General features: G+C 43.5%; 1 protein-coding gene across 2 annotated transcripts in view; it reads left to right on the forward strand.

Annotated features, from left to right (window-relative positions):
• The first annotated feature begins 358 nt into the window (after window positions 1-358).
• Window positions 359-13,782, forward strand: part of slit2 (slit homolog 2 (Drosophila)) — a 128,739-nt gene continuing 115,315 nt past the window's right edge. For both annotated transcript variants that reach the window (XM_042484929.1, XM_042484930.1), the window contains exons 1-3: window positions 359-1,334; window positions 2,212-2,283; window positions 5,716-5,787. In XM_042484929.1, the coding sequence (XP_042340863.1) occupies window positions 1,123-1,334; window positions 2,212-2,283; window positions 5,716-5,787 (356 nt within the window). In that variant the 5' untranslated portion in view covers window positions 359-1,122. The remainder of the gene's footprint in view (window positions 1,335-2,211; window positions 2,284-5,715; window positions 5,788-13,782) is intronic.

Genomic DNA, 13,782 nt, shown 5'->3' on the forward strand with positions numbered 1-13,782 from the left:
GAAATGTAGAAATCAGATGGGTTTCCCCTCATTTTGTGCACATTGGATTTCACCGAGAGGCTCTGTCGCCTTCCCGAGGCCAGATGAATAAAGCATCAGGTGACCGGGACACTGCAGTGAGAATGAAAGTCCCCTTCCGAGGTCAAACTGTTGCTGTTTGACTGACGGCCAGTTGGAAGCCTACGCAGTGTGTGTGTTTGTGTGTGCATGTGTGTGTGTGAGAGAGAGAGAGAGAGAGGGGAGAGATAGACCGGACAGACGCAGTAGCAGACGTGCCCGCTCCCGTCTCTCTCTCTCTCTCTCTCTCTCTCTCTCTCCCTCTCCCTCTCCCTCTCTCTCCTCTCACACACTCTCGGGAGCAGCGCTTTGACGCACCACGCAGAGTTGGATTATAGTATTGCGCGCTGGTCTTTCACTGGGCTTTTTCCCTCCCTCACATTGCTTACACCCCTACCACTGACCGGCTATTGATACCTGATCGGAATCAATATCTCTCCGCCACGGTGACCTGCCTGTGCTGAGCTTATTTTGGGGGGAAACCGGACGCTGCCGCTTCCTCCTCTCCGGACGCGTGTTGTGAATTAATAACCACCTCACCTGGAGTGTGTGTGTGTGTGTGTGTGTGTGTGTGTGTGTCTGCACTAAAGTGTGTGTGAGAGTGTGTTTCTGTGGATCAGATCAAGGAGCGATCACTGGGCTTTGGTTCCGCACACACATACACACACACGCACGCACACACACACACACACACAGACACAACACACGCCGGAGGGATTTGGGCACCGCATGCCGGGGACATGTGGAAGTTTGCGCCGCTGTAGCGCAGCCAGAGAGCCGGTCCACCGCCGCGTCGACCTCCCCTCTTGCCTGCCCAGAGGGACCAAATTCCCGGTTCACAGCCTCCACACACCCCTCCAAGAAGACCCAAATGTAAATTCCAAAATTTCACTCACACACGTCTGAAAGGAGGACAGCGAAAAGGAGGACGGCATCCCGTTGCGTGCGGAGTTTGGTGAGCTGTTTCGGGGGATTTCAGGGCTTTTTTTCTTCTTTTTTGAACGCCCCTTGTATTTTCGTGAGTATTTTTGTGGGTCTCATATTGGCCCCCCACTTGCCGCAGTGATGGTGGGAGCTCTGAGCCCCGTTGGCCCCGGCCGCTCCCCGGCGACTGCGCGGGGGCTGCTGCTGGTGGCTGTTGTGGTGTCGGTCCTGTCCGGCGGAGCGGACGGACAGCCCTGCCCGGCCCAGTGCTCCTGCACCGGGACTACAGTGGACTGTCACGGCCAAGGGCTGCGCAGCGTGCCCAGGAACATACCCCGCAACACGGAGAGGCTGTGAGTACCGAGTGGGAGAAAAGCGCAGTTTGTAACATTTCTGAAACAACTGCAACACGCTTTATTGTGAAAATCCCGAGAATATGAATCATCCCTCTGTCAGTGACGCTGAATGACATGTGTGCGCTAATTTTATTTAGTATTTTTTATGGCATTTTTTCCGAAGGGATTTGAGAGTTTACAGCAGTCTCATCACACTTTTTGGTATTTGATACCCTATATTTGCCTTTTCTGATATATATAATACTCATATTTTGTAAATTAATACTCTTGTTGTTACACTAGTAGACAATTTTACGTCCTTTTAAACTGCATGCTCATGCGTATTAGGAATATTGTTTCCTTGGGGACCACATCTTAAAGCGCAGGGCTTCACATGTGAGCCAACGCGTCAAAAACTCCCCTCACCTCGCGATGCGTAAATGCTGCCAAATGTGCATTTTGTGTTGATCTGTAAAAAAAAACACTTTCCAGCTCGTGTCTAACGGTCGGCTCGCTGATCGCGGAGCTGAAGTTCGAGGCACCGCTGTGGTTGTGTTGGTGGTTTCGCACTGTTGCATTAAGCACAGCCTCCGTAGACCACATCGGTTTGTCTGGAGACCAGCAAGTTAATCAAAAACGGATTTGGACAAGTGGGCTTTGAGTTAAACAGGGCTGGTGTTTTATTAGCCAGAGACTCCTTGATGAAATTAAAATTTGCCCAGTGTAGTGCGGCAGATCCTCTCGATTTCTCCGACGCTCAGATGACAAATTACATCCCGGCCACGGCACACCAAGTTTCAACAAAAAGCCCTTCAGGAGCTCACCTGCTTTGCCCTTATTAACATATGATATCACATTCACTGACTGTCTGTTCTTTATCATTTTCTCTCTCCAGGGACTTGAATGCAAACAACCTCACTAAAATCTCCAAGGCGGATTTTGCAGGACTGAGGCATCTGCGAGTGTTGTAAGTGTTTTTTTGTTGTTGTTTTTTTAAATTCTCCTCCTTTGCAAAAGAAAATTCTCTCACGCACGCCTCTGACAGGCAGCACCTTGCATTCCCAACAACTTTTTTTCCTCCCCAAATACCACAACCCCAGATTTAACTGTTTGCAGTCCTGTTGAGCATCCTCAGCCAGCAGCAGCAGCAGCAGCCCCGGAGCTGCCGCATGCAGCACTGCGTCTGGCGGCGGCAGCTTTCTTTGAGCCCGCATGTGTGTCCAAACAGAATAGCAGCGGCACCTGTTAATGCTGTCGTGTTAATCTGCCAGTGGAGGTGTCAGGAGGGGCTTATTTTAACCACCGGGCAAAGGGGGAAAGAGATAGCGGTCATTAGGTGGAACCGCGGAGGGAGGAATGCAGCTGGAAGGGAGGGAGGGTGGAAGGAGAGGAAAGGAAAATACTCAAGTAAGAACAGGTTTCTTACCTGGGATAAATCCAGAGTGGGACAGGGATAGCCTGCTTTTATTATGTGTGTGTGCATTGTGTGTGTGAGAGAGAAAGAGAGTGCTATTCAGTTGCTAAAAGTGAATGGCAGGGAATACACATTGTTGGAATTCCTCCAGAGATTATGTCCTTAATTGTGTGTGTGTGTGTGTGTGTGTGTATGTGCATGCGCTTCAGTCTTAATACTGGCTGTTTCCTGTATGTTGATGCCTGCATTCACATACAACCTCAACAGTCTGAATTGCAATTACAGCTGCAACAATTAGTTGATAAATCCACCAAAAACCAGTTCTATGGCAAGTAGTCTTAATAATCAATTCATTATTTCAGTCACTTTAAGAGAGAAAAAAAAAGAAACATTTTTTTGGTTCCAGCATCTCAAAACTGAGAATATTTTTATTTTGTTGTCATCTATGATAGTAAGTATTTCAGCATTTTGGAATGTGGGGCCCAAATTGAATTTAATTTGTGATTTTTTTTAATGTTTATTTTATTTCATTTTTAAATTTTTTTATTTTTTATTTTTTTTACAATTTTCAGCTATGATCCAGAATGCAAATCTGTAGAATTTTGCCAAATCTTTTGATTAAAAGCCCATTATTAGTAGTTTTCGATGCTATAGATATAGGTTTGAAGGGTCCTGCAAAACATATTTTCATACGGTCTCAACAGTTCATATAATATCTTATGAAAATATCCACAAAACAAATATATGACAAATTAGCTCCCCTGAATGACGTTATGTACTTAATGTGAAGTTAAGCACTTAACGTAAAGTTACGGAGGCTATGGTTAGGAAAAGAAACATGGTTGGTCATCTTTAGGTTTAGGCAAATAAAGTTACGTAATTTATGTGTAGGAAAAGAAACATGGTGATTTAAAGTCCTGTTTTCTGACCCATGCGTAATCCAAACCTGCCTCCTTATGCAGACTGCTTCCTTCCTTATTCCAGTCAGTGCACTGGCAAAGTGATTGCAGCCTTCCTAAATATGTGGGTTACACACAAATTACTGACTCATGGTTACATCGGAGAGATACGAATTTTGTTGCATTTCTTTTCATAGATGTACATACGAACATTGTATGAGAACAGCCTGTCCTACTGCACTGACTATTATGTTCAGAATGCCGTTGTCAGTGCAAAAAAATACCCATTGGCACTGCAAACAGTTTAAGTTTATCTTTCACTGTTGTTTGATTTAGGTACCAATACTATGTAGTTTGGTTCAGAAAAACGTCATGGTTTGGCTTCAAATAAGTGTCGTGACATACTTAAATAACTCAATGTTGACTTTTGCTCTCACACGGGACACAAACCCTGGTCTTCTGATTGAAAGCCCTGTGTTTGTCGTCTACCATTCCGACTGCCTCTGTACATGGACTTTCTCGCTTTTCATACTAAAGTTATGTCAGTTGACTTCCGCTGTCTCCACATAACAATAAATATGTCCATGTAAAGCGCTGATAACAGCTTTTGAACCTAGTTTTTGTAGCAAGACCCTTGTAACCTTTATCTATGATGCTGATAACCACTTATGATGACCATTTAATCAAGTGTCAGGGTCATTCTAGTCAGGTGGTTAAAACCATACATATAAAAACGCAGATACAGTGTTCCCCGTTTGACGTGCGTCTGCGAAGGCACAATATTGGGGAGGTCGAGATCCACTAGTAAACGAATACACGCGTATTGAGAGATGCAGATTTCACTACGAAATTGACTGTAACTCCCTTAATTCTGAACCGATTTTCATGAAAATTGTTTGGTTATAAACATGGAAAGGTGAACATGATGGTAGTTACCTGTTTAAATTAATTTCAGTTACTGAAGGCAATCTAATCAGCTCTGTGACAGAAGAGTAATCTTCTGAATAGCCACAACATTTGGACATGCAGGTGACTTCTGAATAAGCAACATCCACTGACTAAATGTAGCAAAGTACATTTCTTCAAGTCAAGTACTTAAGTACAGGTTTAAGGTACTGGCACTTCACTTGAGCATTTGTATTTTCTGCGACTTTAAATTTCATGCAACTTTATTTAGTTTAACTTCATACTTCTGCTATATTTCAGAAACGGTTCAGAATTAAGTGAATTACAGTCTATTTTGTAGTGAAATCTGTGTCTCTCAATACATATGTATTTGTTTACTAGTGGATCTTGAACACCCGATATGACGCCCGCGCGGAGGCATCGTGGCAAGTTTAGAGTAGCACCCAATGAGGTATCTACATTTCTATATCTATGGTAAAAAACAAGCACCTTAAAAATATCACTTTGGGAGCTGTGAGAGGTGTTTTTTAGTGTTTTTCGTTGTTTTTTTTACTGAAAATAATTGTTAATGTCTGCCGTAATTCCTACTTGTGCGTTCTTGTTTATCATGAGTGTACACCAGACAGTCTATAAAAATGTGTGTGCGTGTTTGTGTGGCATCTTGGCTTGGTCAGCACAGCGCTCCTGGGGGAGTTGTGCTAGTGTAAGTGAATGAGTAGTCACAGCTATGTGGTTAGATAGAGAGTAAATTGGATGATAGATGAGTTGCTGTCCAACTGATGGGCCAGTTTTAAAGTCAATTTTGGGGCTCCATCGACCCGCCGCTGATTGTCTTCTCTCCCTCTCTCTTGCTGTTTCAACATTCGATCACTTACCATCTCCACCAATCTGTTTTTCTTCTTTTTATTCACACCCGCTGCCAGCTATCTTCGCCATCTCTCCCTCCTCTCCAGTGTCAATCTCTTTGCCTCTCTCGTGTCCTATCTTGCTCTCCTTCACCTTCTCTTCCTCTTTACTCTCCCTTATCTGTGGCCCCATCCAGCCATCTTTCTCCTTTTCTTTGGCCTCTCAAGATGTCATCGCACAAATCACTCTGTCAGCTCAATGTGTCTCTCTATCTCTGTCTTTTTTTTCTGTCCACTGCTAATTGTCTCACTCTCTCCTGGTGTCTCTCTCTCAGGCAACTAATGGAGAACAAAATCACCACGATCGAGAGAGGAGCCTTCCAGGACCTGAAGGAGCTGGAGAGACTGTGAGTTACATTTTGGATTTTATCCCTTAAAACAGTCTCTGTACAAATGCATATTTGAGGATTCTTATCCTTAAAGACACAAGCAGACACGCTCATTGTCATATGCATACAAACGGATAGGCGACAAATGAAAGGACAAACCAACATAACATTTTTTAGTGAGATGTTTGGCCCCACAAGCCATCAAAACAACTTCAGTGCTCCTTGTTGTCTACAAATCTTTGTGTTTCAATTACAGCGTTGGCACTGCATATCACACCTTGTGTGAGATTTGGTTTATAAAATCTTGGCTACAATCTGTGTGTGATGGTGCAAGATTCATTTTGAGATAACTCAAATTGTGTTATAGTTGCAGACAAGGGCAAGCATGCTACAAAACATTTACATTAGGAGAAATATACTGCAGTTTCATAGACAATAGCATTTAAAAACACACAAAAATCCAGAATATATGCAACAACCAAAATGTGCTTGCATGGAAAACTTGAAGCAGAAAGCCAACACAAATATAGAACAGCAAACATGCCACAAATCCAGTTGACATAATGGAGGAACACTTGTTAAAGACTTGAGTCAAATGTAGAAAAGATCATGTGCCTTTTTCTTTTGTGTCGTTTGTGCTCCAATTTTCTTCCTGCTTCAAAAACAAGCACACTTTTGTCCGATGTCTGTCTCTTTATCTTGGGTCAAAAATCAAGCTGCTCCACTTAGTGCTTCCCCTAGAGGCCCGGAGAACTTCAATTTTGGTGCATTTTTTTTCGGGATTTATATGTTTTACACTTAGCGTCATCTCTGGGGTTGCAGCATGTCTGCTGTTTTATGTATTTGGTTTGGCTTCTTGCAGCACGTTTTGTCATTTGCAGCACGTTTCCATTGTATATGTTCTGGAATTTACCATGTGTTTCTGAAATGGCCACGTTTCTGAAGCTGCAGCACAAACTTTTTTGTGCAGTTGTAGCACATTTGTCTTCGTCAACCACTGTAATGGATATCTGATGAGTTGTAGCGCTGTAGAAACATGTCCTAAACCTGTGCATGTTTTGAAAATGCAAAAATTAAGCTATAACCCTGGCTAACCAATCAGCCTAATAATTTGTGTGCACATTTATGACAGCATGCTCAACGGCCTCTTATGGTTGCAGTGATTCACAGTTGTTGAAAAACTTGTTTTACTGACCGTTTTATCTCGTCATTGAGTGCTGACTCCTCGCTCCTTTTAACTGCACACTAGTTTCATGGCTTTATTGATTGGTTGCTCTGTAGAAGTGGCCTGTAGAAGTCGGCCCTTTGTGTGAATATGGTTCTTAATTTCTGACACCACCAGAATTTTGATGCAAGATGTCATCAAGCTTTAAATCAGTCGACCTGTCTGCAATCTAGGACAGGTGTGTTATTTTTATTTTGTTCATGGCAGCCAGAAGTTGCACAGAAAACTGATCATAAACACATCATTCACCCAAAGCTAGGTTGAGATCTACGTGGTCCTGCGGAGGGGCCCCCTCTTCCTGCAGGAGTAGGCCTTAACATAAGATTTAAACATTTTTTTACTGATCGTACTATTCAGAAACCCCTACCATCTATTTGTCTCCATAAATGTTAAACCTGACTGTCATGATGTGCGACTGCCAGCGTCTCAGTCCAAGAGGAAGAAATATGAAATTGAGTCATGGGGCAATGACTGAGTGAACAGCCAGAGGTTGTTATGGCGTTGGCCTGGAATCACTGGTATTCAGCATCCAACCCCGAGGCAGTTATGGCATAATTAAGTCTCGGTGGTGTGTGAGAGAGCAGGACAGAAGGGGGATGCAGACCCCTGACTGCTGATATGCCCATTGTGTAGACTGTCAACTTTGCTTGATGTGCGGAGCTGTCTGTATGCGAGTGTGTTTGTGTGTTGCGTGGCCTGACTGGCAGCCAATGACACGCTGGAATGCAGCAGACTGTGACAGAGTCTGAGGAGGCTTAGAGACAAGCTTTTAATTAAAGACACATAAAAATCCTTGCTGCTTACACACACGTTTACAAAAACACAGACATACCTGTGTACACAATCAGATATCCATCTGTAAACACACGCAGGCGTACATACAGCACTGAAATCAAATGAAGGTAGTTTACCTGTATGATAGCTGTTTTGGGTGAATTCTTCAGGAGTGGTCGGGATGAAAAGGATGAAGTATCATGATTCCTTGTCTCGGGCGTGTCGTGCCTGGTTTTTCTCTGCTCTCTGCTGCACTGTGGCTGCTCTTTGTTGACAGAGAGAGAAACTCTGTGGACCACTATAAGGAATCTGCTAGCGTTTCTCATGCAACCAGTGCTGGGTTCTGTCCAGCTAAGCAGATCTGGGAGTTCCTGCCCAGATCTGCAGACAAAGAGGGCAATATTTAACTGCATAGGATTCGGTTGTAACAGTAAACTTTGTGATTCCCCTCTGTGCAGGAAGGTGCTGTTAATTACAGTCTCTCATTCTACATATGTGCAAAAAAAGGAACTTGCACATGCAATTTTGATCAGTCTATGAAGAGCAACAGCAGATAAAGTCTTTGTCTCGCCTCTGATGGCAACAAACACCTTTGACAGCGGCTAACTTTCTGACACAACATGGTTGTTTTCTGTTGTCCTTGTGAGTGTTCAACTGTAATTCAGTGTCTCTGGCGTGGCATGTTCACAAACACAAAGGTGGAGTCAGTCATCAATGCCCCCCCGCGGCTGCCGGACAATGGCACGCCTCCGGAGTCTGGAGTCTGGGGGCTCATTTCAAAGGCCTCCGTCCTCTGGGGGGGCCAGAGGGGGGCTGCTGGGCACTGCTGCCCAGAGGAGAGGGCCCTAAGCTGGGCTGACGGATCCACAGTGACTGCCCCCCACAGGGGTGGAAAACGGTTCCCCTTCTCATCCTTTTCTTGCGACAGGCCCTGCAGGGCTGGGCAGGGTGGGGTCAGGTGTGGGGCAGTAGCTGGGGGGTATGGAGGAGGGGTAGGTGGTTGAAGGAGGTGTGGAGGAGATCGGCATGTCACAACACATGCGTGCACGTGCACAAACACATGCATGGGTATGGATACACTCACGCATGTGCATTAACTTACGCAAGGCTGCTCTGTCAGTACTGGTTTTATCTTGATTTTGCCCCCCATCCAACCCTTACACCCACTCGTTTATTCTTTAACCTCTCCTCATGTTTTTCTCCCATACCCACCCATCTCGCTCTCCCTCTCTATTGTCCACTTCTTATAGGAATGTCATCCATTCTTCACCCTCTCCCTGTAGATTATGAAGAATAGGAAAGAGAGCAGTTCCTGATCCTCTTATCCTCTCACGTTTGACTGGTTTACAGCCGCTATCCAATTCAAATTCTGTGAGATTAAAGGTGATAGCGCCCACAGCTATGCAGAGAGAAAGGAAACAATAATTACAGGTGTTAAGACAATGATTTAAAAGAACAGCGGTGAGATAAAGCCTCATAATTAGCCTTTAATTGAGTGATCGCATTATCAGAGATCATTTTAACAGCGATGAATAATTGTGGAACAGATTACAGGTAGTGAGACGTGTCTATCAACAGTGATCACAAAACCTCTGAGGGATTGCGTTGTAATATGTGGACAGTGTGACTTGCAAAAGATAATTGCCACCGTGAGGGCAGATAATGCGGATGGATTCCAAAGAAAAGCAATGGATTAGTGCTAAATGATTAGCTCCAAAGCCTGTGAGTGATGACATTGTTCTCTCAGATCATTTCAGGGCAAACTTTCAAATGTTTTCTTCCATTTTTATTGAGCTACAGAGCTTGAAATTATCTGCACACAGAAAGCCTTTTTCCCTACAATAGTTCTGTCTTAAACAGTAATTCATGATAGATTTTCGTGAGTGCCTGCCTGTCAGTGCAGCTGCCAACTTTTGTTGTATTTGCCAGTAAACGCTCAAAGTTTGGGGTAAAGTTCTTCAGTACTGCTGAATGTGAATGTTTTCTGAATTTCTGCAGTGCAATGTTTTGGTGCTGATATGGCATTTCTCTTAAGTGTTTAGATTTAACGTATCGTCATACAGCAGTTCATATGATATCCTAGGAATCAGTGTCCCACAGGTGACATTATGTCCTCAATGTTAAGTCACAGAGGTTAGGTTTAGGCAAGTAAAGTTACTTTGGTTAGGTTTAGGGAAAGAAACATCGTGGTGATGTATCTTAAAATGAATCAAAGTTTGCTCAAAGGCCACATGGTTCTGAATGGTTGTCTCCTGGGGAAGGTCCAACATGTTCATATCCCAAGTCGTCACATGTTGCCGCTTTGTCAGTGGACTTTCACATCTACATAATGTGCACTAGGTATCCTCCTGTGTCTGCTGTTGATGTTCCATAATGCCGCAAGAAATGCTTAAATGTCAACAAAAGAACATAGTTAGGATTAGGCAACAACAGGATGTAGGGCTCCTGCCTGAAAGTCCAGGGTTTGTTGTACTCATCTACCACACCTCCCACCCACCCTATAGGGACCTTTCTGCTCCTTTATTACATTGTTATAGGCAGCATTTCAACCTGATACTGTCCAGAATCCGTCTGAAACAGAATCCGTCCAGCTGCGTGATCAACTGACGCCGGCCGTCCACATATCATACTGCTGTGCCAGGTACCATGTGGCTGATTGGCGGCCACCAAGAAAGGTTCAGTCTAGCTGTGTTACAAACTGACACAGCCTGGTGGCATATCATATTGCCGTAAAAGGTGGCTTTTGGCGTCAGTATCTTGCACCAAAATCACTGACAAAGCAGCAGTATTTGACAATTTCAGAATGAGAACTAACTGGAAAGTCACAGGGAAAAGTCCAGAGTATTGTGACTCATTTGTCACTCCAACCTGCCTCCTTATCGACTGCTTGGGACGGCTTCCTTCTTTACTCCCATCGGCGCATTGATCACGTGATCGCAGCCTTCCAAAATACGTCACTTGGGATATGTATGGATTTCGGCGCAATACTTTTCATACAAAAAATACAAAGAGTGCATGAGAACAGCCTGTTAAGTTACAGATCAGATAAGCATGTGTAAAACTTTTGGATGATGGTTGACTTCACTGGCTTTGAACCAAACACATGAACCGTTGGAGTAAATATACAAACATTCACACACACTCACACTGGTCGTTTTGAAGTGTTTTTGGAATAAAGGCGGTTTGTCTGGGTCACGGAAATGTCCACAAGGTTTGGGATATAACTATGGTAACAGGACTCTGTGTGTGTGTGTGAGTGTGTGTGTCAGATTGTTAGTTTAAAGTGTGTGTTATGGCAGCAGTGGCATCAGTGCAGTAATAATTGGTTTCTGAGGTGGTTTGTTATTTCCTTCCCAACCACAGCCTGCAAACCTGTAGTACTCTACATCTGCCAGGCTGTGAGGTGTTAGTAGTGTGTGTGTTTGTGTGTGTTTCTGTATTTATGTTTGCGTGGGTATGCATGCATGTTTGTGGGAATGTGTTTGTGTGTTTACTGTGTGGTTTGTGGCCCTTGAGCATCTGTTTATGATTGCAGGGATTATCACCACGCTGCAGTGTGACATTAGCTGGTTGGAGTGACTCTCACACCTCAGTTGACTGGTGGCTCGGTCTTCATTCACATTCAGCCAGACTTTGACTAATGAATCATGACTGTGGAAGTACTCTGAGGGTGTTTTCGTGTGCGCACGCACACAGTGATGTATTCGTTCAGCTCCAGATAGAAACCACTAAATCACCACTGAGACTGGATTATTGGAGTCAGAGGTGGTCAGGACTTTTAGATGAACACAAGGGGTTTTCAGAACATGTATAAACAAATCTTTAATCCTGAATTTTTAAAGATGAACTGACCTCACTGAATCATCGTCGGTCATGGTTTGTGGTACCTGACCCATCAGGCAACTCAAATTAACAGAAAGTGTTTCCACATAGCTCCACGTACGCATGCAAGTCAACCCGAGCTTAATTTATCTGTACGAGAACCTCTTTGATACGTTTGTGGAATGTTTTTGTATTTCTGTCTGACATTTGCCTCAAGTATATTCAGAAGACTTTTGCGAAGGATTTTGGACAGACTTTGTGCACTATTCCACAGGAACTTAGCACCGAAATGATTTAATGCTGAGATTGATTAATTAAATACAGCTTTATTCACACATTTTTTTAAGTGAAAAGTCTTACAGCGTGTTCAGCTAACATTGGCAGCATGCTAGCTTTGTAACATAAAAAGTGCGTACACAGTGGCTCTGAAATGTTTCTTGAAACTGGCTACACACCTGACAGACCAAACCTTTTGCTTATTTGTTATGCCTCATTGGCTTTTTTTTTTCTCTGTACTGCTGCATGCATATATTTCCACAAGATTAGACAGCAAAAAATGCTCAAAATTAACTTTCTGTGGTGGCATTTCTAGCCATCCTTAAAGGGATTCATTTCCTACGTGTGGTAGTTCAAGTCAAAATGATGAGTTGTGAGACAGAAAATTTACCCACAACAAATGTTGACATTTGAATGACTGTTCATGTTATAATTTATCAAAAAATGTTTGGTTTTTTTTGACAAAACAATATTTCTCTGGTTGCAGTTCTAAAAATGTGAGGATTGTCTGCTCTTTTCTTCTTTATATATCAGTGTAGATTTAATGTATTTAAGTTTTATGGGCTGTTTACACAGCAACAGTACTTGCATGAAACTTTAAACTTTTGTTGTGGTTTGTGGTTTTTCGTTCACACGACAACGGTGTTTTGGGGGCCTAAAAATGCAAACTTTTGAAATAGGGTTCCAGAGTCTAATCTTTAAAAAACGCAACCTGGTGACGTCATGGCGGCACTTCCCGCATGCTCGTGGTGTTTTTCTAATGTTGTGTCATCACAAAGTCACAACTCCAACTACTGGCCATGCAGACTACAGCGGTATTGGCTGTTTTTGCAGATCTGTGTACACAAAAACAATGTTAGTTTCTCACAGTGTTTTCTGTAGGTATTTTTTAAACATGGCCTTGGACTGTTTGAGGAATATGAATGATGTCTTTTTTTGGGTCTGGGAAATTGTGATGGACATTTTTCTCTACTAGTTTCTGAAGTTGCTTAAGGAGTGCCTTCATTAGATTTTTAGTGTTTCGAGCTGGATCGTTTGCAGAGGTCATAACGTGAATGCTGCTTCGTCGTCCTTTAGAGAAGATTAAATAACACGTTTGCCCCCTCCTCAGAACTCCTCGTCATTTGTGATGCATGAGCAAAATTAAAGCATGAAAAGAAATGCAGAGCACATTTCAAGGCTAATTAATTAATCAATCAATCAATAATTCAGCTTTCTGGTGCATTGATACACTTCTATAACCTTAAAATGAGCATTACTTGATGGTTAAGGTGCTCAATTGTTGAAATAATCAGCCAGATGAGCAAAATAATGAAGTGCAGTTAAATGCACGCCTTAGAGGACAAGGGTGGACTGGTTCACTGCCTTTCCTTCATTCTCTCAGTCTCCTAGTCTGACAGCATTGCATCTATTTTAGGAGAATGAGCTCATACCCCCTCCTCCTTCCCCACCTCCAGCACCGGTCCGTGCACTCACCCAGGGGAGGTCTAACCCACTAACGTGTGCTCATGGCTGGGCAGCACCTGCAGGAGGAGTGGGCCTCTCCGCGGGACCACGTGGGGCTCTTAGCCGCCAGAGCCGGCGTTAACGGAAGAGGAGTGAATAATTTAGACACATCATTTCTGCGGGATGTTAAATATTTAAGCGGCCTCTGATGTAACTGTGGAGTGTGAATGTGCGTGCGTATGCGCGGGCGTGTTCATATATTTGTGCACTTGTGGGTGGAGGACGGACACAGAGGGGGTGACGTTATTTAAGGAGAGTCCACAGCGGCTCATAGCAAAGCAGAGAAAGGTGAAAGACGATGGGTAGGCCATTGAGAGACTTGGGTTTTTTGAGTTTTAAATGTAGTTGATGACATTTATGTAGTGTTTTATTTAAGTCATGTCTATGGCATTTCTTTTATTTGTATGTTT

Source organism: Plectropomus leopardus, chromosome 4 (assembly GCF_008729295.1).
Source record: "Plectropomus leopardus isolate mb chromosome 4, YSFRI_Pleo_2.0, whole genome shotgun sequence".
Classification (NCBI taxonomy): Eukaryota; Metazoa; Chordata; class Actinopteri; order Perciformes; family Serranidae; genus Plectropomus; species Plectropomus leopardus.